General features: G+C 48.0%; 1 protein-coding gene across 1 annotated transcript in view; it reads left to right on the top strand.

Annotated features, from left to right (window-relative positions):
- Slc12a8 (solute carrier family 12 member 8) overlaps positions 1–26,375 on the top strand; it is a 113,172-nt gene that overhangs the window by 40,786 nt on the left and 46,011 nt on the right. The window contains exons 4-6 of the mRNA XM_048346800.1: positions 13,485–13,598; positions 23,262–23,349; positions 24,278–24,365. Coding sequence (XP_048202757.1) covers positions 13,485–13,598; positions 23,262–23,349; positions 24,278–24,365 — 290 coding nt within the window. The remainder of the gene's footprint in view (positions 1–13,484; positions 13,599–23,261; positions 23,350–24,277; positions 24,366–26,375) is intronic.

The raw sequence follows: 26,375 nt of genomic DNA, 5'->3' as shown, positions 1-26,375 counted from the left end.
AATCTGATTGGCTCAGGGTTCGATTCTAAAATGGGGTTCATGTGGTAAAATGGGGCCTGACTTCAAAGTCTGGCACTTCAACATGAAGCCCTGGGTTCGATTCCCCAGCACCACATATATAGAAAATGGCCAGAAGTGGCAGTGTGGCTCAAGTGGCAGAGTGCCAGCCTTGAGCAAAAAGAAGCCAGGGGCAGTGCGCAGGCCCTGAGTCCAGGGCCCAGGACTGGCAAAAAAAAAAAAAAGACTCCTTTACCTTACACTGTCCCTCTGCTGACTCACTCGTGCTTATGTCTGAGGCAGCTTGGTATCTTGTGAACAAAACACTTTCAAGAAGCTTACAAACTACTCCAGGGGAACCGTCCCACCAAGATGGATGGTCCCCCCTACGCATGGAGCACCCCGATGATTACAATTCATCTTGGGAATGAGGTGGAGATCCAGAAGTAGGAGGAAGTAGCCCTGATTTCAGGGCCCTCACCTGTCACAAAGACACCTGAAGGCTAGCAAAGGAACCCATGGGGGCCAGACAGACATTCCTAAGCAAGAGAGTGTGTGGGGTATCCTTTTTAGTATACATCCTGGGGCTGAGCTCTGGAGTCACCCTAGGAAATAAGCGAGCAGATTCCCTGCCCCCACACTGCCCACGATCTAGTGGAAACCCCAGCGGATAGCCACATAGCACCAGAGATGAATGCCACAGCAGGGCCTGTGGGGACACACAGGGCATGATGGATGGAAGCTTGGACTCACTGGGTTCTGAACTCCACTAAGCAGCCACTAACTTTAGGGTGTGTATCGGGGGTAGGGTGTCTTTTTTCTTCATGCTCAGCCTTCCCATCTATGAATTTGAGGATAAGACTCTTGGGATGCTAACATCTAAAGTTCTATGATAGTTTTTTTTTTCTTTGTCAGGTGTGGGGCTTGAGTTCAGGGCCTGGGGCACTGTCCCTGAACTCTTTTGCCACTTTGAGCCACAGCACCCACTTCTAGTTTTTGAGTCGTTAATTGGAGATGAGGGTCTCATGGACTTTCCTGCCAGGACTGGCTTTGAACCATGATCCCAGGTCTTAGTCTCCTGAGTAGCTAGAATTAGGCGCAAGCCACTGGTGCCTAACTGATACTTAATCTTTAGCCATGGGCTTCTTGTGGTATTGAGAATTGAACCCTGGGCCTTGTGAATGCTGAGAATAGCTCTACTATTGATCTGCACTCACACATGCCAACCCTAAGCTGTGGGATTCCAGGCCAGCTTCTGCTTTGTTTCCTGGCTAGGATGTGGGTTGGAGGAGCGGAAGAGAGGCTCATGGCATCGGGCCTGGGTGTTTGAATATTTTCAACCTGGTCCTTGGCAGGAAGGTGGCCCTGCTTACATCACCGAGTGCTGCTGCTCCCTGCCAGGCCCCTGGCCTCGTCAGCCGCTGCCTGAGTAGGGTGTCCAGGCAGGAGTGGGCAGGTGGTGACTCCCGGGTCAGAACTTCTGATCATCAGGGACCTGTTCAGGGGCAGCTGATTAAAGGGGGGAGAGGAAGGAGGCAGGGGAGAGGGAGGAAGGGGGTTCAGGTTGGCTTGGGATTATTTTGGGGGTATCAGGGTCAGGAGGTGAAGCATGGGAAGTGAATGCCAGAGGCGGCGGGGGGGGGGGGGGGACGGGACAGCCAGAAGGAGTGAGTGGTGGCTGGGAGGGCCCCACAGCCAGGGTGGAGATTTCCTGTCAAAACAGCCCCTTATCCTGGCAGGAGAGTGCATTCCTTTCCCCCAGGAGATAAGAGGCCAGATTTTCCTTTCTCAGGGCTCCTTTGAGCTGAGAGCTGGGCAGGCCTATCCTCTGGAGGCTCTGTGGGCCTGGGCAGGGTGGGGCCTCTCTAGTCTCCAGCACTGCACCCCAGTTTGACCCTTGAGCTCCTGGCTCCTGGCCTAGATCCCTTGCATCCTTGGGCAAGCTAGGAGCCAGCAGCACAAGGTCAGAATCCCAGTCACCTCGCTGTCTCTGTTGCTTGTCCTGAAAAAACGCACATTCTTTACAGGGGCTTTGGGGAGGCTTCGATGAGTTCATTCGGGAAACCCTTGATGTCTGGCTGCTTGTTGCTCGGGCCCAGGTGAGTCTTGTTTTTTTTTTTTTTTTGGCCAGTCCTGGGGCTTGGACTCAGGGCCTGAGCACTGTCCCTGGCTTCTTCCTGCTCAAGGCTAGCACTCTGCCACTTGAGCCACAGCGCCGCTTCTGGCCGTTTTCTGTATATGTGGTGCTGGGGAATCGAACCTAGGGCCTCGTGTATCCGAGGCAGGCACTCTTGCCACTAGGCTATATCCCCAGCCCCCAGGTGAGTCTTGAGTCAGGCTTTCCCCATGCCTGGCATTTGACCGTTCTTTCTACGGCTAGCCTCTCTAGGCAGAAATCTCTTCTGACTCCAAGGCCATTGTTCAGAAAGAGTTCATTGAGTATTTAAACTAGAGCCCAGGGTAGCTGATGGAAAGATTTATTGACTATTAGAAACCAGGAGGAAATGTGTGCTTCACCCAGGGCCGCCCCAGATTGGCAGGAGTCATTCTTGGTCACTGAATACTTCCAGCTGAAGGAGCTGACCCGACATTGCCCACACTGGGGTCTTTTCCATTGTTTTTCAGCAGCCAATCCTCCCACAGGGTGGAGGCCTTCCCCAGAGCCTGAGGAGGCTCCGGGCTGCCCCTCACCGCCGAGGGGTCTGGGTGGGACTCCCTGGGCTCGGGACAGGCCTAGCCTCGAATAACATTTCCCCCCAGCCACTGCTGTGGTACCCTGCCTTCTTGGTGTAATTTTGCTCTGGGTGGGGGTTTGGGTGTGGAAGTCCGGCTGACATCCTCTCTCCACCCTCTCCTTGGAAGACCAAAGTTACCAGGCCTGAGGTCAGCAAGGAGCCTATGGTCTGGAGAAAGTGCCCAGGCCAATAAGTTCGTGGGACCCTCATGTAAACCTTGGGGGACCTATTCCTCCTTTCAAAGCCATGATCAGCGCAGGCAATACAGCCCAATCCAATACCATTCCTTTCCTCTAAAACTAGACAAACAACAACAAAAACCCCAATGTCTTACTCTTTAGCCTAGGCTGACCTGAAGTCATCCTCCTATCTCAGCCTCTCTAGTGCTGGGATTATATGAGACAAGCACAAATTTTTTTTTTTTTTTTTTTGGGCCAGTCCTGGGGCTTGGACTCAGGGCCTGAGCACTGTCCCTGGCTTCTTTTTGCTCAAGGCTAGTACTCTGCCACTTGAGCCACAGTGCCACTTCTGGCCATTTTCTGCACATGTGGTGCTGGGGAATTGAACCCAGGGCCTCATGTATGAGACAAGCACTCTTGCCACTAGGCCATATCCCCAGCCCTGTGCTGGGATTATAGGCATGTACCACTATACCTAACTTAATTTCTAATTCAAAGCACTTTTATTGAATACCTGTAGTTGTACCAAGATTGTTAGGACCCAATTCAGTGAGAGAGTTTGGAAAACTGAAACGTGGTATTATCTAGACTCCACACTGGACTGAATTGGAGTTGGTGCTCTTTTCTACTCTCCATGCCTTTTTTTTTTTTTGGCCAGTCCTGGGGCTTGGACTCTGGGCCTGAGCACTGTCCCTGGCTTCTTTTTGCTCAAGGCTAGCACTCTGCCACTTGAGCCACAGCGCCACTTCTGGCCGTTTTCTGTATATGTGGTGCTGGGGAATCGAACCCAGGGCCTCATGTATATGAGGCAGGCACTCTTACCACTAGGCCATATCCCCAGCCCTCTCCATGCCTTTTTTTTTTTTTTTTTTTTTGGCCAGTCCTGGGCCTTGGACTCAGGGCCTAAGCACTGTCCCTGGCTTCTTCCCGCTCAAGGCTAGCACTCTGCCACTTGAGCCATAGCGCCGCTTCTGGCCGTTTTCTGTATATGTGGTGCTGGGGAATCGAACCTAGGGCCTCAGGTATCCGAGGCAGGCACTCTTGCCACTAGGCTATATCCCCAGCCCTCTCCATGCCTTTTGAACACCTGACTTCTGAAGTAGAGTGGGGGTTCGCTACAATGAAATGGGGTCCCCCCAAGGGAGGGGATTCCTGGTTCCCCCAAGAGTCCACCACACAGTCTCCAGCTACAAGATGACAAAAACACAGATTTATTGGGGAAGTAAAAAGTGAACAAAAAGTGAACCGACCGGCCTTGGTCGCAGCCCAGACTCGGGAGCCGAAACTGCCGACCACGTGTGCAGGATCAGGGACCAGACTCGGGAGCTAGAACCGCCCGCACGTGTGCAGCCCAGACTCGGGAGCTGGAACCGCGTGCACGTGTGGCCTTCTAGCCTGGTTATAAGGCAAACATCACAGCCAAACTTGCCACACGCAGGCGGCCAATGAGGATACAACACTTACAGAGCATGCTAGGCCGCAAACAGGTGGCCAATAGAGTTACAGTCTGTCTCATAGTATCTATTTGAACTAACCTATCATTCTAGTTAGAGTTGGCGCATGGATTTGGCGGGGCTCACATGATGCAGGTGGATACGCCTTCTCATAGGAGGGCACGGGTTTAACCTTGAACGTTCCTTGAAACTTCCATGCTTCAGGTGATCAAGCAGTTTACACAATCTTATCTCAGCGAAGGGGAACTTCCCTGGATAGGGTGGGGGAGATCTTAGTGAAGATGGAGTTGGCTTCTGCTCTAATCTGACCTGGAGTCAATCTGACATCCCTCCACAGTTAATGATGGCACTGGCCAGATCTGACCTCCCTATTACAACTTCTTCCTTCTGTTGTTAAAATGGCCCAAGAAACTAGCCCACAGTTTGTCTCTCTTTTCCTCTCTTTAGTCTTTCCTTATCTCCACAAATGAAAGGCACTGAGGGCACTGGTGTTCTTCTTCTTCTTTTTTTTTTTTTTTGCTAGTCCTGGAGACTGGGACTAAAGGCCTGGGCACTGTCCCTGGCTTCATTTTGCTCAAGGCTAGCACTCTGCCACTTGAGCCACAGCGTCACTTGTGGCTTTTTCTGTGTATGTGGTGCTGAGGAATCGAACCTTCATGCATGCTAGGCAAGTACTCTACCTCTAAGCCACATTCCCAGCCCCCACTCTTAAAGAGTGCAGAATGAAAAGCACACAGGCCTGAGGCAGTGACTAGGAGCCATACTGCATTATTATTATTATTAATTTTTGCCAGTCCTGGGCCTTGAACTCAGGGCCTGAACACTGTCCCTGGCTTCTTTTTTGCTCAAGGCTAGCACTCTGCCACTTCGGCCACAGCGCCACTTCTGGCCGTTTTCTGTATATGTGGTGCTGGGGAATTGAACCCAGGGCTTCATGTATATGAGGCAGGCTCTTTTGCCACTAGGCCATATCCCCAGCCCCATACTGCATTATTAATGTGAAAATGTGGTATGAGTTTACTGCAGTTCTAGAACCGCTTCTCCTATTGAAAGCCACAGCTCCAGAAGAAGGGAAGTTAGTTGGGGCTTTTATGTCTGCTACCAGATGTCAGCCCTTTGTTTGGATGATGTGTCTTGAGGCCTGAGAATGGGCTTCTGATTAAGTAGCTTTCAAAATTGGAAAGGGCCTGGTGGGTTGTGTATGTACATAATCTTGGTTACTCAGGAGGCTGAGATCTGAGGATCATGATTTGAAGCCAGCTAGCCTGAGCAGAAAAATCCTGTGATATTCTTTTTTGTTTCGGTGCCAGTCCTAGAGCTTGTACTCAGGGTCTGAGCATTTTTACTCAAGGTGAATGCTCTACCACTTGAGACACAGCTCTACTTCTGGCTTTTTGGTAGTTTGTTGGAGATACAAGTCTTCTAGACTTTTCTGCCCTGTCTAGCTTTGAACTGTGATCCTTAGATCTCCCCTTCCTACGTAGCTAAGATTACAGATGTGAGCCACCAGTGCCTGGCTCAAGTCTGTGATACTCTTATCTCCAGTTAACCACCAAGAAGTCAGAAGTGGAAGTGTGGCCCAAGGGATTGAATGCCAGCTTTGAGTGAAAAAGTGAGTGTGTGAAGCCCTGAGTTTAAGTCCCAGTTCTGGCATGCTTATATGCACTGCCCCCCCCCCCCACCTAGAGAGGTGCTGAAAAGTGACGTACTGTCCTGCTACTGGATGTGTGGTCTGCAGGCCAGGGCTTGGCATCCCCTAGAGCACATTAGAAAGGCAGAACCCCTGAGGTGAAGACACTTACCAACAGCCCAGAGTCATGGTAGCCCCAATCCTACTCTCCTGGGATTGTGCTTCCCAGTTCTTGCTCTTGCCTCAGAGATATTTAAGAGCCACCCCTTCCCCCATTCCTCTACTCAGTGCTCAAGTTCATGCTTTGAGCTTTCTGTTGCCTGGGCTCCTTCCTGATAACCCACCTTATCCTTTGCCACTCTAGGAGCCCACACCAAAGGCCAGCGGGGAAGTGCACAAGCCCAGGGCTGCTTCAGTACCCTGATCTGTGGATCATGGTCCTGCTGGGGTTGAGCCGTGTGTGAATGCGCAGGGCAGAGCTCCTGCTGATGGCCTAACTGGCCCTGTCCCTTAGTGTTTTCCACTCCAGGCTGGTGCTCTACCACTTGGGCCACAGCTCCACTTTCCCTTGGATATTCCTTTCTCCCCCTTCTCCCTGTCGGGCAAGTTCTTTGCCCCTGTGAAGCAGTGTGGGCCCTCCGCGATGCCAGGCTGGCTGCAGCTCCTTGGCAAGTAGGGCTTCCAGGGGAGCGGGGTGTCCTGAGGCCCTGGCACTACAGAAGGGCCTATGCCTGCTCCAGGCCCCCTCGGTACGACCAGCCCAGCTTCAGTGAGGATTCCAGGGCAGGCTCCTGGCCCCCGCCCCTCAGGCGGGTCCCTTCCCAGAACCTCGGCCTCTCCTTTCCTTTTCCTTGCATAGTGGCTCTTCCTGTGATCTCCCAGGCCCTACCCTCCCTTGGTGTGGGCTGGGCCGTCTCCCTCCCTTCCTCTCTCCAGGCCCCTTCCTCCACTCTTTCTATTCCTGGTGGAACCAGCCTCTCCCATTGTCCATTCCCAGGAAAGTGCTGTCTGGCCTGTGGCTTGGTGGAAGGTTGCAGGGTGGGGACCTGAGCCTGAATGCCAGCCTTCCGGCCCTCCGCAGCCCCCGGGCCTGCTTTATTTTCAGAAACCTCACTTGCTAAGTTTGTCAGCAGTTGCAACCCCACACCCACATGGAGAGGCTTGGTGACTTCCCTACTCCCCCTTCTAATTTCAGCAGTATCCCCATGGCAGGGGGTGTCAGGGACACCACAGGTGCCACAGGGAATTTCCCAGCATCCACCTCACTAGAGAAGCTGGGTGAACTCCGCCTCCATTCAGCCCTGCCAGCGGATCCTTGTCTCTACTTGTGGCTAGAGTTGACTGCCTTTGTTGGTGGTGTAAGGTAGTGGGGGGGACTGCAGGGGCTATACCCATGAGTACCCCTGGGGAGCTGATGGTAGATCCTAAAGAACTGTGTCCTATCTGCAGCATCATAACGAGCCTGAGTAACGGAATTCTGGGAGGAGATGTGAGGCCTTCCTGCACATAGACCTTCAAAGACTCCCCCTGTGCCTGCCTGTTCTTTCTTTGGGTCTAAGGGGGATTTGTTCTCTCTCTCTCTCTCTCTTTTTCCCTGTTCTGTTTTTGTTCCTCCTAAAAGCATACAGCTCAAAGGGGACCAGAGTATTTTTGTTCTGTAGATACACAAGCAGATGTTCGGGTCAAGGCCAGATACATTCATACACAGCAGCTGCAGGCCCTGCGCATCCGGGCCTTTCAGAGCTGGAAGACATCAGCTGACAAGGCTCCAGCCCAGTGACCTGGTTTTTCCAGCAGTGGAACCAGAAGCCCCACTGAGGCAAAGAGACACTTTGAGATTAAGAAACAAGCTTAGGCTAGGGATGTAGTTCAAGGGTGGAGTGCTTGCCTAGCACCCAAGCACCACAAAACACAAACAAAACAAAACCCTCTGGGATAAATTACAGACAGTATGGTGGGTGGAAAACGTTGAATTCGGCCATATATCCTCTCAGCTCAGCATTTCGCAAGCTAGGATCCTGCCTGTCCTCCCCTGATGGTGCCCCACAAAGGCACTGTCAGGTCTGGGGGTGTTTCCTGGACGGAAGGGGCTGTGTGCCACAGGAGTCTTTATGAAAAGGCTGGTACAGGGGCTGGTGGCCATCTCCTAGAGAGAGAGCCCTGGCCCTCAGCCCAGGTAGAGGCTGTCAAGGTGAATGCAGGCAGGTCCAGCTGCCTCAGCTGGGAATGTGGCCTAGTGGTAGAGTGCTTGCCTAGCATGCATGAAGCTCTGGGTTTGATTCTTCAGTATCACATACACAGAAAAAGCTGGAAGTGGTGCTGTGGCTCAAGTGGTAGATTGCTAACCTTGAGCAAAAGAGAAGCTCATGGACAGTGCCCAAGCCCTGAGTTCAAGCCACAGGACTGGTGACAAAAAGAAAGAAATGAAGTCTCATTCTCTGACCTCTTAGCTGCATGGTGGTTGTGAGGGTCAGGAGTGACCATGTAAGGAATGGTATGCAGTAAACAGTTGTCAGGTTGCCCTGTAATGTCATTGGTGGCTCTGTACAATCTGTTGCCTGGGTAAGGACTGAAATATGACAGTGTCATTGCTTGTGTCCATCCTGGAGCTGGCATCCACTCTGCGGTGGGGCCCCATCAGGGATGTTGTAGGTGCCCGCAGGACCCACAGAGACAGCCCCTGGCCTAGCAGCATTGAGTCTTGGGATCTGTTCACAGATGTGGGAGCCCCAAGATGGCATGCAACTAGGTGTATTCGGGGACAGGACCACAGCTTGCTGACTCTCAAATAGGGTCACGACTAAGAGAATTGGAACCTTTGGTCTGGATATCAGCGAGTCAGGGATTAGGAGTCACTACAAAAAGTCTTAGAAGATGCCGAGTCTCAGTCCTGGGCATGACCCAATGACTGCACACCACACCTCAGCTAACTATCACCAGACAATCAGAGGCAGCACAGCCTAAGTGCTCTATGTCTTGGGACATAGGAGGGGGGTAACCAGCCAAGGGTTGGGGGGACACTAGTGGAGCAAACCTCTTTGGGAGTTGGTTTAGGATTAGGAATCCTGAGCTGGGGGCGGCGGTGGGGGTGGTGGTGGTAAGAAGTCATAAAGGCCTGGGAATAAGGGGAGAGGAAATGAGGCCAGCCCCAGGAGATCCTTTCATCCATGCAGAAGTGGCTGATGCGACAGGTGGACCTCCACGGTCAGGGCTCTACCTGAAGGGGCTTGATCAAAACAGTTATAAAAGCTGGTGCCTTTTATAACCGGTGGCTTAAACCTGTAATAGTCACTCAGGAAGCTGAGCTCGAAGGATTGTAGTTCAAAGCCAGCCTAGGCAGACAAATCTCAGAGACTCTTACCTCTAATTAACCATCTAAAAGCCAGAAGTGGAGATGTGATTTAATTGGTAGAGGGCTTCCCTGGAGTAGAAAAGCCAAGGGAGTATGAAAAAGCCAAGTAAGAGTGCAAGGCCCTGCGTTTAAGCCCAGTATGGGCACAAAAATAAAAAAATAAGAAACAAAAACAAAAGAACCCAGTTACAAAATACCTCCTTAGGCTCCAGAGTCAATGTGTGTCAGGGTGATCTCTCTCTTAGTTCCTTTTCTGTTTGGTTCTTGTTTTTGTTTTTCTCATAAAGCACTGAAATCATTCTGGGAAGCAGGGAGAGTACAAATGGAAAGAAAATAGAGAAAATATTTACATGTGGAGATGCTCACTAGAGACTGTCTTCCAGCTGTAGAATCTCTTGTTGGTTTTCCTAAAAGGTACTTTTTCTTTAAATAACTAGGTTATGCTCATTTGAAATGTGGACATTTTGTACAAATAAAAGAAAAAGGATCTCCAGAATGATAGGATGTGCTTGTAATCCCAGCACTCGGGAGGCTGAGGCAGGGGGCTAAAAGTTTAAGGCCAGCCTCAGCAATGTAGCAAGATTGTGTCTTAAAAAAGAAGGGGCTGGGGATATGGCCTAGTGGCAAGAGTGCTTGCCTCCTATACATGAAGCCTTGGGTTCGATTCCCCAGCACCACATATATAGAAAACGGCCAGAAGTGGCGCTGTAGCTCAAGTGGCAGAGTGCTAGCCTTGAGCAAAAAGAAGCCAGGGACAGTGCTCAGGCCCTGAGTCCAAGCAAAAAAAAAAAAAAAAGAAGCCCATAATTATTTATACAAAGCCAGAATTAGTATTTTGATGTGTTTCCTTCTATACTTTCCTTGAATGTGTAAATGAAAACTTCTTTTTGTATTTAAACTGTAACTGTTATCCAGTTTCTTACTTAATATATAATAACCGTTTTCTATGACACTAAACATCTCTATAAATACCTATAACTATAAATTCCTAAGACACTAAGCTAGGTGCCAGTGACTCATGCCTGCAACCCTGGCTCTTCAGGAGGCTGAAAAAGGATTATGTTTCAAAGCCAGCCTGGGCAGGAAAGTCTGTGAGTCTTATCTCCGGTTAACTAGCAGAAAGCTAGAAGTGGTAGAGGGCTAGCCTTAAGCACAAATGCTACAGGACAGTGCTCAGGGTACCAGTGTCACTCCACACACACACAAAAGACTAAAATACTTCAGTTCGAGAGTGTTTACTAGGACTGTGAGTTTCCTATGTCATGAGAGTAGGGGTGAGTGTGTTTATGAGTGTATCACTGTGTGTTCATGTACGCTTGTGCCTGGGATGTGCCACTATGTGCCTGTGTGTCTGTGTATACTCTAAGTTGCACTGGAATGTTGCCTTGTGAATATATCAGAGTTGCATTCCTCCTTGGCCAGGCAGAAGAGGAATGGAGACGGACTTTTTATTTGTGCCAGTCCTGGGGCTTGAACTCAGGGCTTGGGCACTGTCCCTGAGCTTCTTTTGCTCAAGGCTAGCACTCTGCCACTTGAGCCATAGCACCACTTCTGGCTTTTTCTGTTTATGTGGTACTGAGGAATAGAACCCAGGGCTTCATGCGTGCTAGGCAAGCACTCTACCACTAAGCCACATCCTAAGGCCCTGACAGGCCTCCCTTTAGACCCATCCCCTTAAGCCTGTGGGTCAAGTGGAGAGATGAGGTAGAGAAAAGGCTTCCTGTTGCCATGATGGGTCTGAAATCTCTGTACATCTGCCAGCTGATTTCTCTGAACCCGCCCTCGCGTGTCAGGGCGGCCTCTGGGCTGTGGAGGTAAGCGGGATCTGATGAGGTGTTTATGTGATGCAGGCCAGCAGAGCCCGCAGCCCTCACTCAGCTGTGCTTTCAGACCTGGTCCTCATTCCAGCTTGGCTCAGTTGAGTTCCAAGGCAGGCTGGGCTGGTTTTCTCCTTAGAAAGACTAGTCAGAGGGGTCAGCCAGCGGATACGCTAAAGTTAACTTAGCTGTTATTGCTTCTTTGTTAATGAGGGGAAGACCAGCTGCAAAGGGGCCAAACCATTCAGAAATGTGGTGTGCTACTTGGGATTTAATATGCCAAGATGAATTCTGTATCCAGGCCAAAACAAAAAAAACCCAATTGACAATAACTTTTAAGTCCCAACTCCCCAAGCCCCCTTGTGTTTCACTGAGCTTTCATTTTATTATTATTTTTTTCTTGGAAAATATTTTTCCTATGAAGTTATGACTCGTGGAAGCTGGGAGGAGTGGGGCCAGCTCACTGGGTCTGAGTTCCAAGAGCTCGGGTGTGTGGAGGGAAACTATGAGGAGGGTGGAGGACCCGGCTCACAGAAGGTTCTGGCTGGTGGAGTGATGGCTGGATACCCATCCTATGTGACTGTGGGGCTTGAGGGGAAAGGAGCAGAGACTGGCTTCTCCTGAACTAAAATTCATAGGAACAAAGCCACTCGTTCTCAGAGGAGATTGAAAGACAGAACTGAATGTCCCGGGCGTTCCTGGGCCAAGAACACTTGACTTTCTTCACATCTCACGATCTGCCAGCAAGTTCACAGATCCTGTTCAAAGTGACTCCTTCAGCAACAAAGCAGCAAACTGACTGTGGGATTAAAGCCACTTGAAAGACTCTGTAAAGGGCAACCTCCAAATATGTGTAAAATGCTCAGGAGAGTTCAGGTCTGAGATAATGCTGCTACAAAGTTAGGCTGTGAACAAGTCTAATGGAAAGCAAGGAGGTGGGATATGTCCATCAGCTGGAAGGTTGGAGAGAATCTTTTCAGTATGACACCTACATAGGTTACAAATACATCTTGTTACAGAGATGTGTAAGTTGAGGAGAGACCTAACATGCCTAGTGCTAATACAAGAGCAGTAAGGAGGAGATTCCATCCTAACCAGGCAGAGGTTGTGAAGACCAAGGGAATGAACATCCGATCTGTGCCTCAAGACTGAGACTTAGAGTGTGTGTGTGTGTGTGCGCGTGCGCGCGCATGTGCATGGACATGCACCTGCACTTTGCAAGTACACTTGCAAGTCAGTGCTAGGGCTTGAACTCAGGGCCTGGGCACTGTCTCTGGGCTTCTTTTGCTCAAGGTTAACACAGTACCACTTGAGTCACAGCACCACTTCTGGCTTTTTGTGAATAGTTTCTTGGACATAAAATTTCACAGCCTTTGCTACCTGGGCTGGCTTTGAACCATGAGTCTCAGATCTCAGTCTCCTGAATAGCTAGGATTCCAGATGTGGGCCACTAGTGCCCAGCTAGTGAGACAATTTTGGTGCTCAGAGAGCAAGGTCTGGTGGGCAGGGGGCTCAAGCAGAGGCACAGGGTAGGCATCTGTGGTCCTCTGGGAAGAGGAGCCATGGGAGAGTAGAGGCGAGAATGAAGAGGACAAGGTTGGCTGCCGCCAGGCCTTTGGGAGTTTGATATCCATGAAGAACTTTGGACCTTATTTTGTAGCTCATAGGGATTCATGGGAGAGTTTGAAGCAGGAAAGTAACTTGAAAATATCAATTTTGTTTCAGTGAAAAGCAATCACATAAATATGTGCTCACTGAAAGGCACTACAACTATAACGAATGACGTCTAGAAAGGAAAAATTAAGCTTCCCCTTTCTAGAAACCTAGCTCTCTAAATCCCAAGATAGATATCTTTAACCTATACGTATGGATACCCAAAAGTCAACCCTTGTAGGTAAGAAGATGGTTCCCTCCCCTTCTTATTCCTGGTTCCTTCTCTCCTTTGCTTCTGACACAAATATCCCACCTCTTAATACATATTTTATTTGTGAGCCAGTTCTGAGGCTTGAGGGGCTTGGGTGCTATCCCTTAGCTTTTTTCACTCGAAGCTGGTGCTCTACTACAAGAGCCATAGTTCCATGTTGGACTTTTTTTTTTTTTTTTTGTGAATGGAAGATAAGAGTCTCATGGGTCTTCCTGCCTAGGCTGGCTTCAAACCATGATCTTCAGATCTCAGCCTCCTGAATGGCTAGGACTATAAATAAGCATGCCATCAATGCCTAACTCCTTTTAATATTTCAGGGGATATAAAATAGTACTGTAGTGTGGTGACACCTGTGCATATTTCACTCAGCTCATCTGTTCTTTTTTGTTCTTTTAGCACATGGTTTTATCGGCTATTCCCCAGAACTGCTACAGAACAACACCCTGCCAGACTACAGCCCCGGGGAGTCTTTTTCCACTGTATTTGGGGTGTTCTTCCCAGCAGCTACTGGTATGGTAACTTGGATTGTCTTACACTCCTTCCTTAGGGGCACACATGCTTGTTTTCCCAAATTCAGTGTCATAATTGGCCTATGTATGCGCTTATTATGTAGATCTGACTTTAGGGCTGGCATTTGCTTTGAGTAAAAAAAAAAAAATCTATCGTTTTCACATTATTTTACTTGTTCATAATTCCTGTAGGCCCCTACATGATTCGATCCTCCTTACCCCTTACATTTACACATTGATAAGCCTTGGCCAAATTAACAGAGGGGCCATATGTCTCCTAAGGCTGAGCAAGATAGTTTCTTTGGCAGGACAAGATAGATGCCTTCCTCATACTGGGAATGAGATTTGGAAACTCCCCCCTTTTTCCCCCCCTGCCCCCGCCCACTCCTCCATCATCTTCTCTCAGGGGGCAGAGAAAGGGCCTTTTCTTTTCTTGCTCTAATGGATACAGGCCCAGCCAGGGTCGCAAGGGCAGTGGATGAACTCATCCCTTACCCTACTCTTCCCTACTTCCCTGCTATGGTGGCCACAGAGGAGCCTGAAAGGCAGTGAGCTAGCATGGCTTCAGGTAAATGCGTAGAAACACATTTGCTAGGGACTGGGCTTGTGTACAGGGCGTGGACTGAAGAAAGCATGTCATCTTTCTGTCACTGGGGTTTAAACTCAGGTTCCTTGAGCTTTTGCTTAGCTCAAAGCTGGTGCCATACTCCTCATTCTGGCTTTTGCTGGTTAATTGGGGTTAAGACTCTCTTGTCTCCTTGGGCTGGCTTTGGAGAGTGATCCTCAGATCTCAGCTTCCTGAGGAGTTGGGATTACAGGTGTGCATCACTAATGCTGGGCAAACACATCACTCTTGATCCAGACAATGTGGCTGGGTGCGGTCCCATTCATCTCCTTGTCTTCTACCCTTATTTTCTCTGCCTTCTATGTGTGCTGTGTTCCTATTCATTACCCTCTCCCCAAATAGGAGTAGAAAAAGGAGAAGCTACTAGAATATCTAAGATGAGAAAGATTGTCCATACAAGTATTGGCAAGGATATGGAGAAATTGGTAGTCAGTCAAAGGGCACTGCCAGCCAGGAACTGCTGGCTCATGCCTGTAATCCTAGCTACTCAGAAGGTGGAGATCTGAGGATCCCCGGTTCAAAACCAGCCCAGGCAGGAAAGTCTATGAGACTCTTATCTCCACAAGAAAAACTGGAAGCAGAGCTGTGGCTCAAAGTGATAGAATGTTAGCCTTGAGCAGAAGAGCTCAGGGACAGTGCCCAGGCCCAGAGCTCAAGTCCCATGGCTGGCAAAAAAAAAAAAGACATTGCTGATGGAAATGTAACATGGTGCTACCATTTTTTTGAAAACAGTTTGAGGTTTCCAATTACCCCCAAACCTTTGGTCCTCTCCGCTAACCCCAACTCCATGGCCAGTTTTCTGTTGGCACACGAAAGACACTGCCACTAGGCCTAGCTGCACAGGGGTGTGACCAGTGTATTCACACTAGGCCCTGAGAAGAGAAGGGCCCCCAGTTAGTGCTTTGCTGTCACTGAAACTCTCCCTTGAACCATGGATCCTATGATTTTATTTGACTGGGCCCCATGTGGTGATTCTCACTCTTGTTCTCCATGCCACCCCAACCATGTGTTCTTTTCTACTTTATCAATCCTCTAAAATCTCACAAGGATACAGGCTGCTTGTTTTCTTCTCTGCCACATGGGTTGCCTCAGGTCATCAAATCATGTGAGGTCAGCTTCCTCTGGAATGGATAGAAAAGGAAAGGTGGAAAAGAGATGGGTTGAGAAAAGTTGATGCCTGAAAACGCTTCCCGACCTTTCCCCAGCGCCTCTCCTCCCATACATTAGTGGAACAGATGTTCAAGGGGCTCCTGGCCAAGGTCATCTGGCCTGACAGGGAGTCTCTGCCAAGGAGGACCCTGGGCTGAGATACTGGCTTGTCCTTGGGCACCCCAAGAGGTTGTCTCAGTAACATGACCTTGATGTGTCCATAGTTTATGTCTCTCTGGGTCCAAAGTCTTGGTAAGAGAGGGGCGCTCTAGTCTTTTCAGGGGGAGCTAGAGGCTTGGGGGCTTGGGCATGTAACCCAGAGTTGGAGGTGGATTAACTCTGAGATCAGTTAGTCCATCAGTTCTCAAATTGGCGGCCATTTTTGTTTGCCAGACTGGGGAATGGAAGCAGGGCTTGGTGTATGCTAGGCAAGTGCTTTACTCCTGAGCTACATTCTAAGCCTCTTGGAGATACTCTCTTGTAAATCTTTATTCCTTCCTGATAATCATACTCAAAACCTCACAGGCACCAGAAATTCTGCTCCAGCGAGCAGTATCTTTGTACTTTCTTTGAGAATTATAACTGCCTAAGATTTCTAGTCACGATTTAGATTCTGTGGTTTAAGTTATGCAAGCATTTTGTAAGTAGTCCAAATAGGAAATGAGACTGTTGGGGTAGACTGTCAAATGCAAGGCTTCCTTAGTCCATCCTTCCTAGCAGATGGGTTTTTCTGTTCCTTCTCTTCCTTCAACCAGGTTGAGAATCACAGATCTGAGTTTGTTTTGCTCACTGGGATGGAGAAACCCAGAGAAGCTTAGGAAGTCCTTGATAAAGGTCACACAACTAACTAGCCAGCAGAGCTGGGTCATCACCCTGCTGTGGAGGGGCAATGTAAACAGGAGCCCCAATGTAAACGCGGTGGGCAGAATGAATGGGTTGTACCACTTGTTTTTCCCCTGGCAGATGTTCTGTGAAGCTATGAAAAGCACGGATGATTGGCAGTTTCCACGGCAATAGTTGTTCTAAGGATTAGTTGAAAGTGAGTCATGGCTGGGGCTCCCTCCAACATCATGCTCTTCTGGAACAAGAGAAGCTCCAAGGAAGTGGAGTGGGAAGGAGAGATTGAAGCACAAACTCTTACGCTACCTTCAGATAGTTTGTCCCCAGAGCAGGCAACTCCCCACGAGGAGCTAAAGATGAGGTGTTGGTGGCCCCAGGTGGTTTAGGAAGATGGTCCTTTTTTTCCTTCACTTCACTGGGCTCTACCACACCCTGTGGGGGCTGCAGGGTCGGGGCTGGTGGGGGTTTGGCACTGTCTCTGCATTTGCTTTGTTTCTCAAAGCACTGTCCTTCTTCAAGCTGCCACATCAGACTTTCCCTTAAAAAAATAAAAACAAGCATCTCTCCCTCTGGAGGTTTCATTAAACACCCTTCAAATACAGCTACTTTAGGGAACCAGGAACACAATTCATGGAGAAACTAGGAAATGGAAACTCACTGAGAAAAATACCAGTTGTGTGAAGTCACATAACCCTTGTCCCCAGATCCTGAATTCTTACTGGAAGGAATAAGAACCTTTTGGCCACAGTCAGCATTCAGGCCTGTGGTTGACCGCACCCAGCATAACAAATTTGGTAGGGAAATCAACAACTTTTACCAAAATATTCACAACCATCTTCCTTGTCAAAGGCCCTGCTATTTCTATGATGACCTTTGACCTACGAAGCTTGACTTCCTCCCATTGCTTGCAAAGGCATGCTAGGAAACTCTGGGAGGAGGCTGGGCCCCTTGGATTGGCTTGTGTCTAAAAGGCCTCAGCCCTCCCACATCACAACCCATGCTCAGAATCAGGATGAACTGAAGTCACTCGCCTCCTCCACCCAGGCCAAGAGTGCCAACAGCATCCAGCATGCCAGTCCTCCTCCTCCAGGCAGTCTCCTCCCAAGTTCTGGGTCCTGTGGGGAAAATGACAAGCACTCACTGGACCAGAATGGACACACCGAGTTCAATGCATGAAGAGGACCAAGAAAGAATAACGTGAAGATGGCAGACTTTGATGGGCTTTATTATATGTAATCTTACTTGCATAATTAGTTTATAATTTTATCAAAATTATTTTAAGTATCTATAACTTAAAATCTATTATGTTGGGCATTGTGATGATCACCTTTCATGTCATATTTCATTTAAACTTCAGAACCTCATTGTTTCTATCAGAAGAAAGTCTGCTAAGTCCATTTTCTGCTGCCATCATAAAATACCTAGGACTGGGTAATTTATAAAATGTAGAAGTTTATCTGGCTTTTGGCTCTGAAGGCTAGGAAGTCTCGAAGTATGATGCATGACACCAGGCAAGGGCCTTTTTGCTATGTGGAAGGCTTCACATGTAGAGATAAGGCAAACATGGCAGCATGGGTCTTCTTTTCCTTTCCTTTCTCTTCCCTTTCTCTTTTTCTCTCCTTTCTTTCGTGGCTTCCTTCTTTTCTTTCTTTGTACAGGATCTTCCTATATAGTTCAGGCTGGTCTTGAGCTGAAGATCCTCTTTTCTTAACTCCTGAAATTATAGGCCTCTACCACCATGCCTAGCTAGGCAGTTGGGGTTTTTGTTTGCGTGCGTGCGTGCATGCGTGCGTGCGTGCGTGCGTGCGTGCGTGCGTGTGTGTGTGTGTGTGTGTACAGTACTGGGGATCAAATCCAGAGCCTTGTTCACACCAGGCAAGTTCTCTGCCTTGAGCCTCATCTCCAGCTCTTGCTTCTTCTTGTAAAGTCACTCATGCCACCGCGGGTCCCCATTCTTGTGACTTCTGCTAATTCTAATTACTTCTCAGACACTCTACCTCTAAGTGCCATTAACATGAATTTTTGATTTAAATTTCTAACACACGAGGTCATATTCCAACCCTAACATCTGCCAGGAACCTGATGAAATGTAGACTTGTGAGTACCTTCCAGAGCCCCGATTCTAATGGCATGCTCAGAATCTCAGGTTTAAAACACAAAGCCTCATAGAAGCAGATCCCTCTGTGGTATTATCAGCATGTTTTACAAGATGAGGAATGAAAGATGTAGAGAAGTTATTGCTCCAAGGTCACCCCTTCAGTACGTGGTGAGCCCCATTGCTTCTTGTGTGCTTTGGACAGGACGCTGGATACAAGGTGTCTGAGGCACCCCAACTAGAAGCCAGCATACCTCTCTGGAGTCCTGGCATTTGAAAGTTGATGCTGACTCTCCCAGCAGAATCCCTGTGAGGAAATGGAGGCCTGACCAGTTTGGCCTCCAATAAGAAACAGGGAGGAAGATTTCTGTAGCAACAGCCAAGGAGATCAGCCAGTAAGCCAGTGTGGAGAAGAGGTAGGTTCTAGACAGGCAGGTTTCAAGACTCCATTAAAAAGTATTCATTACAAAAACAACAATTAAAAATGCTGAACTACAGTGGCTCATGCGTGTAATCTTAGCTACTCAAGAGGTTGAGACCTGAGAGTCTCAGTTTGAAGCCAGCCCATGCAGCAAAGTCTTTGAGACTCTTATCTCCAGTTCAACACCCAAAACTCCAAAAGTGGAGCTGTGGCTCAAGAAGTAGAGCACTAGCTTTGAGCACAAAAGCTCAGGGACAGTGCCCTGGCTCTGAGTTCAAGCTCCAGAACCAGCAGCAAACAAAACAAAGCAAAACAAAAAGTGTTCATATCACTAAATTCTGGTGTCTCCTACCTGTACATGGGAGCCTACACATGGAAGAATGACCTAACTTCAAAAAATAATCAGTCCCAAGAAGGGCTGAAGGGATAGCCCTATAGTAAAATTCCTGACTAACAAGCATAAGGCCCCATCCTGCTGGAGAAAAATAGTGCTCATTGTCCAAATAAGTTTTAGGAATCTCTGTGTTGTATTTCTCTTCTTAACACATTGAAGACACTAGTAAATTTGGTAGGAAAAAAGCTGGCACTCTATTTTTTTGTTGTAAAGTTTTGATGAGCATTTGCCATTTATCAGGCACTTATCTTTTCAACAAAGGATAAAACAAAAAAATGAATAAAGCAAAGAGGTGCGTTGACTGTGATAAACATTAAGGATACTGAAACCTATCGGTTGTAATTGTCTACGATAATCCCATTCATCACTTGCAGCTGAGGAAACAAGTGGCAGACCCAGGATTCTAACCAGTATGAAGACTAAAATTCAAGAGCCACCTCCTTCTGTGACATGGCCCCACAGAGCGCCCCACCCTTTCCCTGCAGACATGCCAAGCCCATCACCAAATGCTCGTTCTGACTCATGAGTGGGGCCTAGTATTCTGCATTTCTGACAAGCACCCAAGCAATGCTGATGTCCTCAAACTACAGATTAGGGGGTTGCACACTTCACCTCTTGGAGGCATCTTGAACCTTTTTTGTGCCAGTCCTGAGTCTTGATCTCTGGGTCTGGGCGCTGTTCCTGAGCTCCTTTTGCCCAAGGCTGGCATTCTACCACTTGAGCCACAGCACCACTTCCAGATTTTTCTGTGATTTAATTGGAGATAAGAGTCTCACAGACTTTCTTATTAGTCTGGCTCCAAACCACAATCCTCAGATGTCAGCCTCCTGAATAGCTAAGATTACAGGTGTGAGCCATCAGTGCCTGGAAAACCTTTTTGTTTTGTGTTGTTTTTATTTTTATTATCTTTAAGTGGTTGCCATTCAACAAAGCAGTTTGTAATTACAATGAGTCTTTACCAGGGTCACCCCTTTCAACATTCTTACCCACCTCTCCCAACCTTCCTCTGCCTTCTCTCTTCTTAATTTTGTAACATATACATTGAGTTTTGTTTTTTTTTTTACTTCATTCTCACCCTTTCTCTTCATTTGTCTGGCAATCTTATTTAATCAAAGCTTTCTCAACCTTCAGTTGTGGGACATTAAAAAATTGTAATGTTTTTAAGACAGTTGGATATGGGGAATCTGTATTACTGTACCGAGTATAGATTGAGCTCTGACATTAACAATGACATTTTCAAATTGCACCGGAAGCAGAAAGAAAGCGAAGAATCTTCTGTAGCATTTGACAACAATGGGCAAAAAAATCCCAACCCCACACTGAATCAAAATAATTTCTCTGGATCAAGCTGCCAAGTAAGACATTTATAATTAACTCTCAGCAACTAGAGAACATCTGCTTAAGAATTGCACAGAAATACAAGGATGAAAATCTGCAAGTGGCAGCCAGGACGTGAAAGCCTGTCCACCAAATGCACGCTTTGCCAGCAGAAACATGGGTGTCCGTGCTGGCTCAGGGTCCTCGCCCCTGGAGCAAGGTTGTCCCCACGTCTTTGTCTGTGGCCTTTTCTGTTCTATTCTGACCATCTACTTTGTGGCTCCACTGCTCTGTCTCCGAAGTCAGCTGCCCCATGACATCTGGGCTGCCTCTGTCCTGAAGCTGTGATGCGAGTGACAGTCTGCCCTCCTTCTGCTGTCCCTGAGTGCCAGTGAGGTTACTGGGGGCAGGATGTGGGGAAATGCAAGGGTGTTTGTGATGGATTCAGAATCTCACACTCGGAAAAAAAAAAAAAGAATCTCACACTCGGAGAGAAGCAACAAATTAGGTTTTTGTTTTGAATGCACAATTTATGTGCAGTTGTAAAAAACCATACAAAAATTCTCATATGAGTTTTACCCCATTTCTAAGCCCCGGTGGCTCAGAACATCTTGCAAACCATAGTTTAGACAGTAACACAGGGAATGTACAGAACAGTGCAGAACTGAACCGACACTATCCAGCCTGCCCCCCCCCGCTCCCCCTACCCCGCCACCAGCCCTTACTACTATTGTGCTCCAATACGAAAGTCAAGTTAAAGTTTTTATCCTTTTTTTTTTAAATTTTAATTGTTATTATAAAGGTGATGTAGAGAAGGGTTACACTTATGTAAGTCAGGTAAACAGTACATTTCTTTTTGGACAATGTCACCCCTTCTCTTGCTGTCTCCCAGTGTTTCCTCCTGCCCCCCCCCCCACTAACAAGTTGTATAGTTCATTTTCAACATAGTGTCTAGTGCATACTACTGCTGCATTTGAAGTGGGTTTTTTAAAAGAAAAAATTTTGCCAGTCCTGGGGCTTGAACTCAAGACCTGAGCACTGTCCCTGGCTTCTTTTTGCTCAGGGCTAGTACTCTGCCACTTGAGCCGCAGCGCCACTTCTGGCTTTTTCTATATATGTGGTGCCGAGGAATCAAACCCAGGGTTTCATGTATACAAGACGAGCACTTTACCACTAGGCCATATTCCCAGCTCTGTGATATTGTGGTTTGAACTCAGGGCTCACTAGGCTGGCACTTGATCCATGGAGCCATGCCCCAAGCCTGCTTTTGACTGGTTATTTTGGGCATGGAATCTTAATAGATATTTTTTTTGGTCTTGCTAACCTTGAACTTCGATTCTCTAGATCTTAGCTCCCTGAGTCACTAGGATTATAGACCAGTGCCTGGCTAGCAAAGAACTTAAAAAAATAATTATTTTCCTAAATTCCAAAATTATTATTGCAGAAAACAATCAAGTAATTAAAAAATCTGTTCTTCTATCACCCAGAAATAACATTGTTAACATTTTAGAATATGTTCTAGCTATTCTTTATTTGCCTTTCTGAGTTTTTTTTGAAACAGTGGGATCATACCATATGTTTCATTTTCTAATAGGATTCCTAAAACTAAACAATAGCTTTAACTATCTTCCCATGTCACAGCATATACCTAGCAACATTTGAAATCTGCTGTTTATTGAATGATATATCATCGTGTACATAGCCAAGCCTCCTATTTTTTTTAAGATATTAGGTTGTTTGTAACATTCACTGTTCTAAACAAGTACTTATAAACATGTTGGGCTGAATCTCTTCTCAGATCTTAAGTGTTTACTTTAAATAAAATCCTAGTGGTGGAATCACTGCATGCCTTAATCTTGTTCTGTTATTTTAAGGCTCATTTTGAAGCAGCCAGACTGTAACTTTGTGGCACTAAAGGATTACTTCTTTTTCTTTCACTTCTCTTAACAGAGACACCAAAAGCAGGATTCTCAGAGTTGAGGAAGACCAGGCTTGAATCCTAGCTTTGCCACTTACTGATTGCAGAGCTATTGGTTCGAATGAGGCCCTTTGAAAACAATTCTATAAAGTAGGGAAATAACCCTACCCCCTTTTCTAGCTGTGGCCAATTGCATTGATGGCTAGAACCTTTTTGGGTGGGGCCCTCATTCCACCTCAGAGCACCTCTTGTTGCTTTCACTTGGATGTGTAGGGAAGAGAGGGCCACATCTTTCCCCACCAGCCTTGCTGCTCATCCCTCATTAAGATGGCTTATTCATTTTTCCTAATACTCTTGGGGACTAGAGGGGATCATGAAAAGGAGATTGTGACACAGTGTTGACAGCAACTGGATTGCCTTTTAGAATCTTGTTAGCTTGGGAGCCCTAAGCATTGTCTCTAATCCTGGCTTTGGATGGCACCTGACCCTATGGATCCTTGCGCCCCAGTGTAATCAGTAGGCAACAGAGACCAGGGAATCTGCTGAACCAAAGGTGCAGACTTCTTGCTAATGCTGAACCATTCCAGCATCTTGTCCCAGTCCAGCAGGCAGAGCTCCACAGGCCTTATCAGGACCTTTGTGTGGCTTGTCATTTCCCTCACCCTAAACTCTTTGCACGGGGTGATAAGCTGCCTTGATAGTTGTTAAAGCTTTACTCAACCCACAAAGGTCCCTTTCACAATCATGCAGACGTCTCCCCAGCTGCCTGGTCTATTTTCAGAGCTGAGATGGGAGGGCTTGCTGTGGTTTAGCTTCCGGAAGAGGGCCTGGAGGCGAGGAAGGGTGGCCCTGGTGATTGATGGCTTAGCCCCGTGTCACTCTGTCCCCATCTGGGTGTCTTTCAGGAGTCATGGCCGGCTTCAACATGGGAGGTGACCTCCGGGAGCCTGCTGCCAGCATCCCCCTGGGCTCCCTAGCAGCTGTTGGCATCTCGTGAGTTCCCCCCACCAAGTTGATCAATGGGAGCTGGAGAGAGAAGAGAAAAACCCCAGGCAAAAGAGGGGATTGCCCCTATTGTTCCCAGAGAGCTGGGCTGTGACCAACTTATTTCACATTCTGATCCTCCTTTTAACAGGCGGTGGGCTGGAAAATTCACGTCTGGTGGGTTCAGACACTGTCCTTTCGCGCTCCTTGCCTGGGAATGCTGCTAAGAAGGAGGGGAGGAGGGCCACGAATGCACATCCGCAGACCCAGTCCTTTCTTTCCTTTCTTCCTCAGCCTCCCACCCTGTCCTGTGCCTTCCTCATCCTTCTTTTTAACTGGGGTGGGGTGGGGGGGGTTAACCCGTAAGTTTCCAGGATCACTGACAGTGTGAAGGTGAAGAGTTTTGCAGTCAGACAGATCAGGGTTCAGATCCAGAGGGCCCCATTTGAACCATCATGCCACTGCCCAGAGGGAACTGGGGAAGCCTCAGAACCATGTGACTTACACAAACTGCCAGGTTACCCGGTGGCTTGAGGACAGAGCCAGGCCACTGCTGTGCCTTTTCCCACTTGGCTTCCCTCTGCAAGCTGTGATTCATAGTCCAGCAGGCCTCAGAGGCCCGGAAGATGTAATCCCACTGATGTGGGGCTATAGGTCACCATGGCCCGAGTCTTGTCAACCTACAGGCCAACTGGGCCTCCCACTTCTCCACCTCCAACGCCCTTTGTGTATTTTTCTTCCTTAACCTAAGAAACAAAAAACGCAGATAATTAATACAAAAAGTGCCCTCCCAGGCTAGATGGAGAGGCCTCATGGTTGGCCTTCCTGTTTCACTTTGAAACAGGTTCCCATAGGAAACCCAAGGCTGAGCAGGCCGGGGCTGGGGTCTGGCTGGGCCAGGGTGGATGGCAGCTCTGCTCTTTGTTGATTTCTGCAGGTGGTTTCTGTACATCATCTTCACCTTCTTGCTCGGTGCCACCTGCACCCGAGATGCCCTTCGCTCTGACTTCCTCATAGCCCAAAAGGTAGGTGGCCCTGTCCTATGCTACCCGAAGGTCTCAGTCTGCCGAGGTCATTTATTTCTTCCTGCTAACAAATGGCCACCTCTCTCCTTGCAGGCTTGTCTATATGGTCCCCAAGGCCAGGACTGAAGTTTGGGGATGAGGGAGAGGGGCTGGCAGAAATATGAAAAAGGCATGGCTTCTGCTTATGGATAACTGGAAACAGGGCATGTATCCAGAAAGGCACACAAATGCAGGTGCTAGGTGACAGTGACACCCCTTCCCGTGGGAAATCAGGACAAAAGCAGAAGCATCTGGTCACCTTGAGTTCCCCCTTCCAGAGCTCTGCAGTTTTCACCATTAGCTTCTTCCTCCACTGTGAACAGAAAGTGCCCGCTGCTCAGAAAAAACGTGTGAGGGATAGGGAGGAGGCAGAGGGGTAGAGAAAGGGGCAGGGGAGTGTGAGAAGGTGAGTCAGGGCCGGCTTTCCCATGAATCTCAGGTTGGTTTGACATCTTTGTCCCCCAGCTTTCTTAGGCAGTGAGGTCCCGCTGCTTTGGGGGAAAGAGTCTATGCCTCTCATGTCCATCCATACGCATGCGCTCACCTTGAGTTTCTTCCCCAAGGGCTGCCTGAGAGGAATGGAAGGACATGGGGAGCAGCCAGAGTGAGAGGAATGAGAAAGTTCTTGAAGGATCATTTCACAAGGGGCGGGGGGGGGGGGGGGGAGCTGCTTATTATTCATGTGCCTGGGGTGCTGGCTAGTTCCTCCTGCAAAGTTGGACCTCCCTAGTGGCTCCTTCTTTCAACTGTTAGAGACTCTGATATTGATTTTTAAAAAAAGACAAATAATCCCCTGTGATGAGGCTCTTCTTCCCTGTCCCCTCTTCTTTGCAAGGAAAACTCAGAGTGGGAGGGCGGGCAGCTTTGTATCCAAGGAATCCGGCCACAATTATCTGTTCCTGTTCCTAAATGTCCCTCTTTGGATCTCACTTAACTACAGATGCAGGCTGTCAGCTGGGCCATGCATGCATGACTTTATCTACAGAACTGCAGCCTGCAGAGCTGGAAGGGGCAAGGGAAGCTACCATCTTCCACCTAGATGCAGTTTTTTGTTGTTTTTTTCAGTGCTTAAAACTGAATCCAGGGCCTTGTACATGCTAGACAAGCATTCTACCACTGAGCAGGATCCCTAACATAGTGTGTGTGTGTGTGTGTGTGTGTGTGTGTGTGTGTGTGTGTGTGTGTAAACACATAGAACCCAGTGTCTCATGTATGGTAGGCAAGTACTCTACCACTAAGCCACACATACAGCTCCTGTATGATTTTAATAAACTACTTAGTTCAGGTTCACCACTTTCTTGGGCCCAGAAGAAGCAAGGCTGCATCTGTTTTGGTGCCACAACCTTTACCATGACCTTCACAGAAGTCAGGCAGCCTCCATCCTGTTCCTCTCCCCTCTCCCCTCCCCCCTCCTCCCCCCCCCCAGTCTCCTTTTTCCTCCCCACCTCCTCCTTTTCATTCCTGGCTGCCCTGGATTCCTTCCCATTGATCTGTGCCTGGTCAGCTAATCTGTTTCTTGTGTTTCTTGTTGATTTCCTGAACCTTCCCTAACCTATGTTTATTTGATTCCTAACCCATAGTTTCTCCTAGAAGTTTCTTCTTACTTTTTATCCTTACCCCAATAGAACTTTTTCCAACTTTAAATCTCATTAATGTTATCTTGTCTTAAAAATCTTTACTATGCTGCAGTGACTCTGATGTAACCTATGAAATACCATACTATCTAACGCACAGTAGGTACTTATTAAAACTTACTTCTCTTCACCTCTTATGAGGGCACTCTGACAGATGGAGACATTTAGTTGAGGGACACGTCCCCTTGTTTCAAATCTTCACTATTTCATTGAATAGGAAACTAGTCAATGCTAATATTATTTAGTGATAGAGTATATAAAGAACAGTATTAGTAGGAATTAAACAGGTCAAATAATGTTTCAAAATAAACTTGTACACAGACTAGGAAATGATTGG

Source organism: Perognathus longimembris, chromosome 5 (assembly GCF_023159225.1).
Source record: "Perognathus longimembris pacificus isolate PPM17 chromosome 5, ASM2315922v1, whole genome shotgun sequence".
In the NCBI taxonomy this organism is placed as follows: domain Eukaryota; kingdom Metazoa; phylum Chordata; class Mammalia; order Rodentia; family Heteromyidae; genus Perognathus; species Perognathus longimembris.
This window is presented reverse-complemented; position numbering and strand designations above follow the sequence as displayed.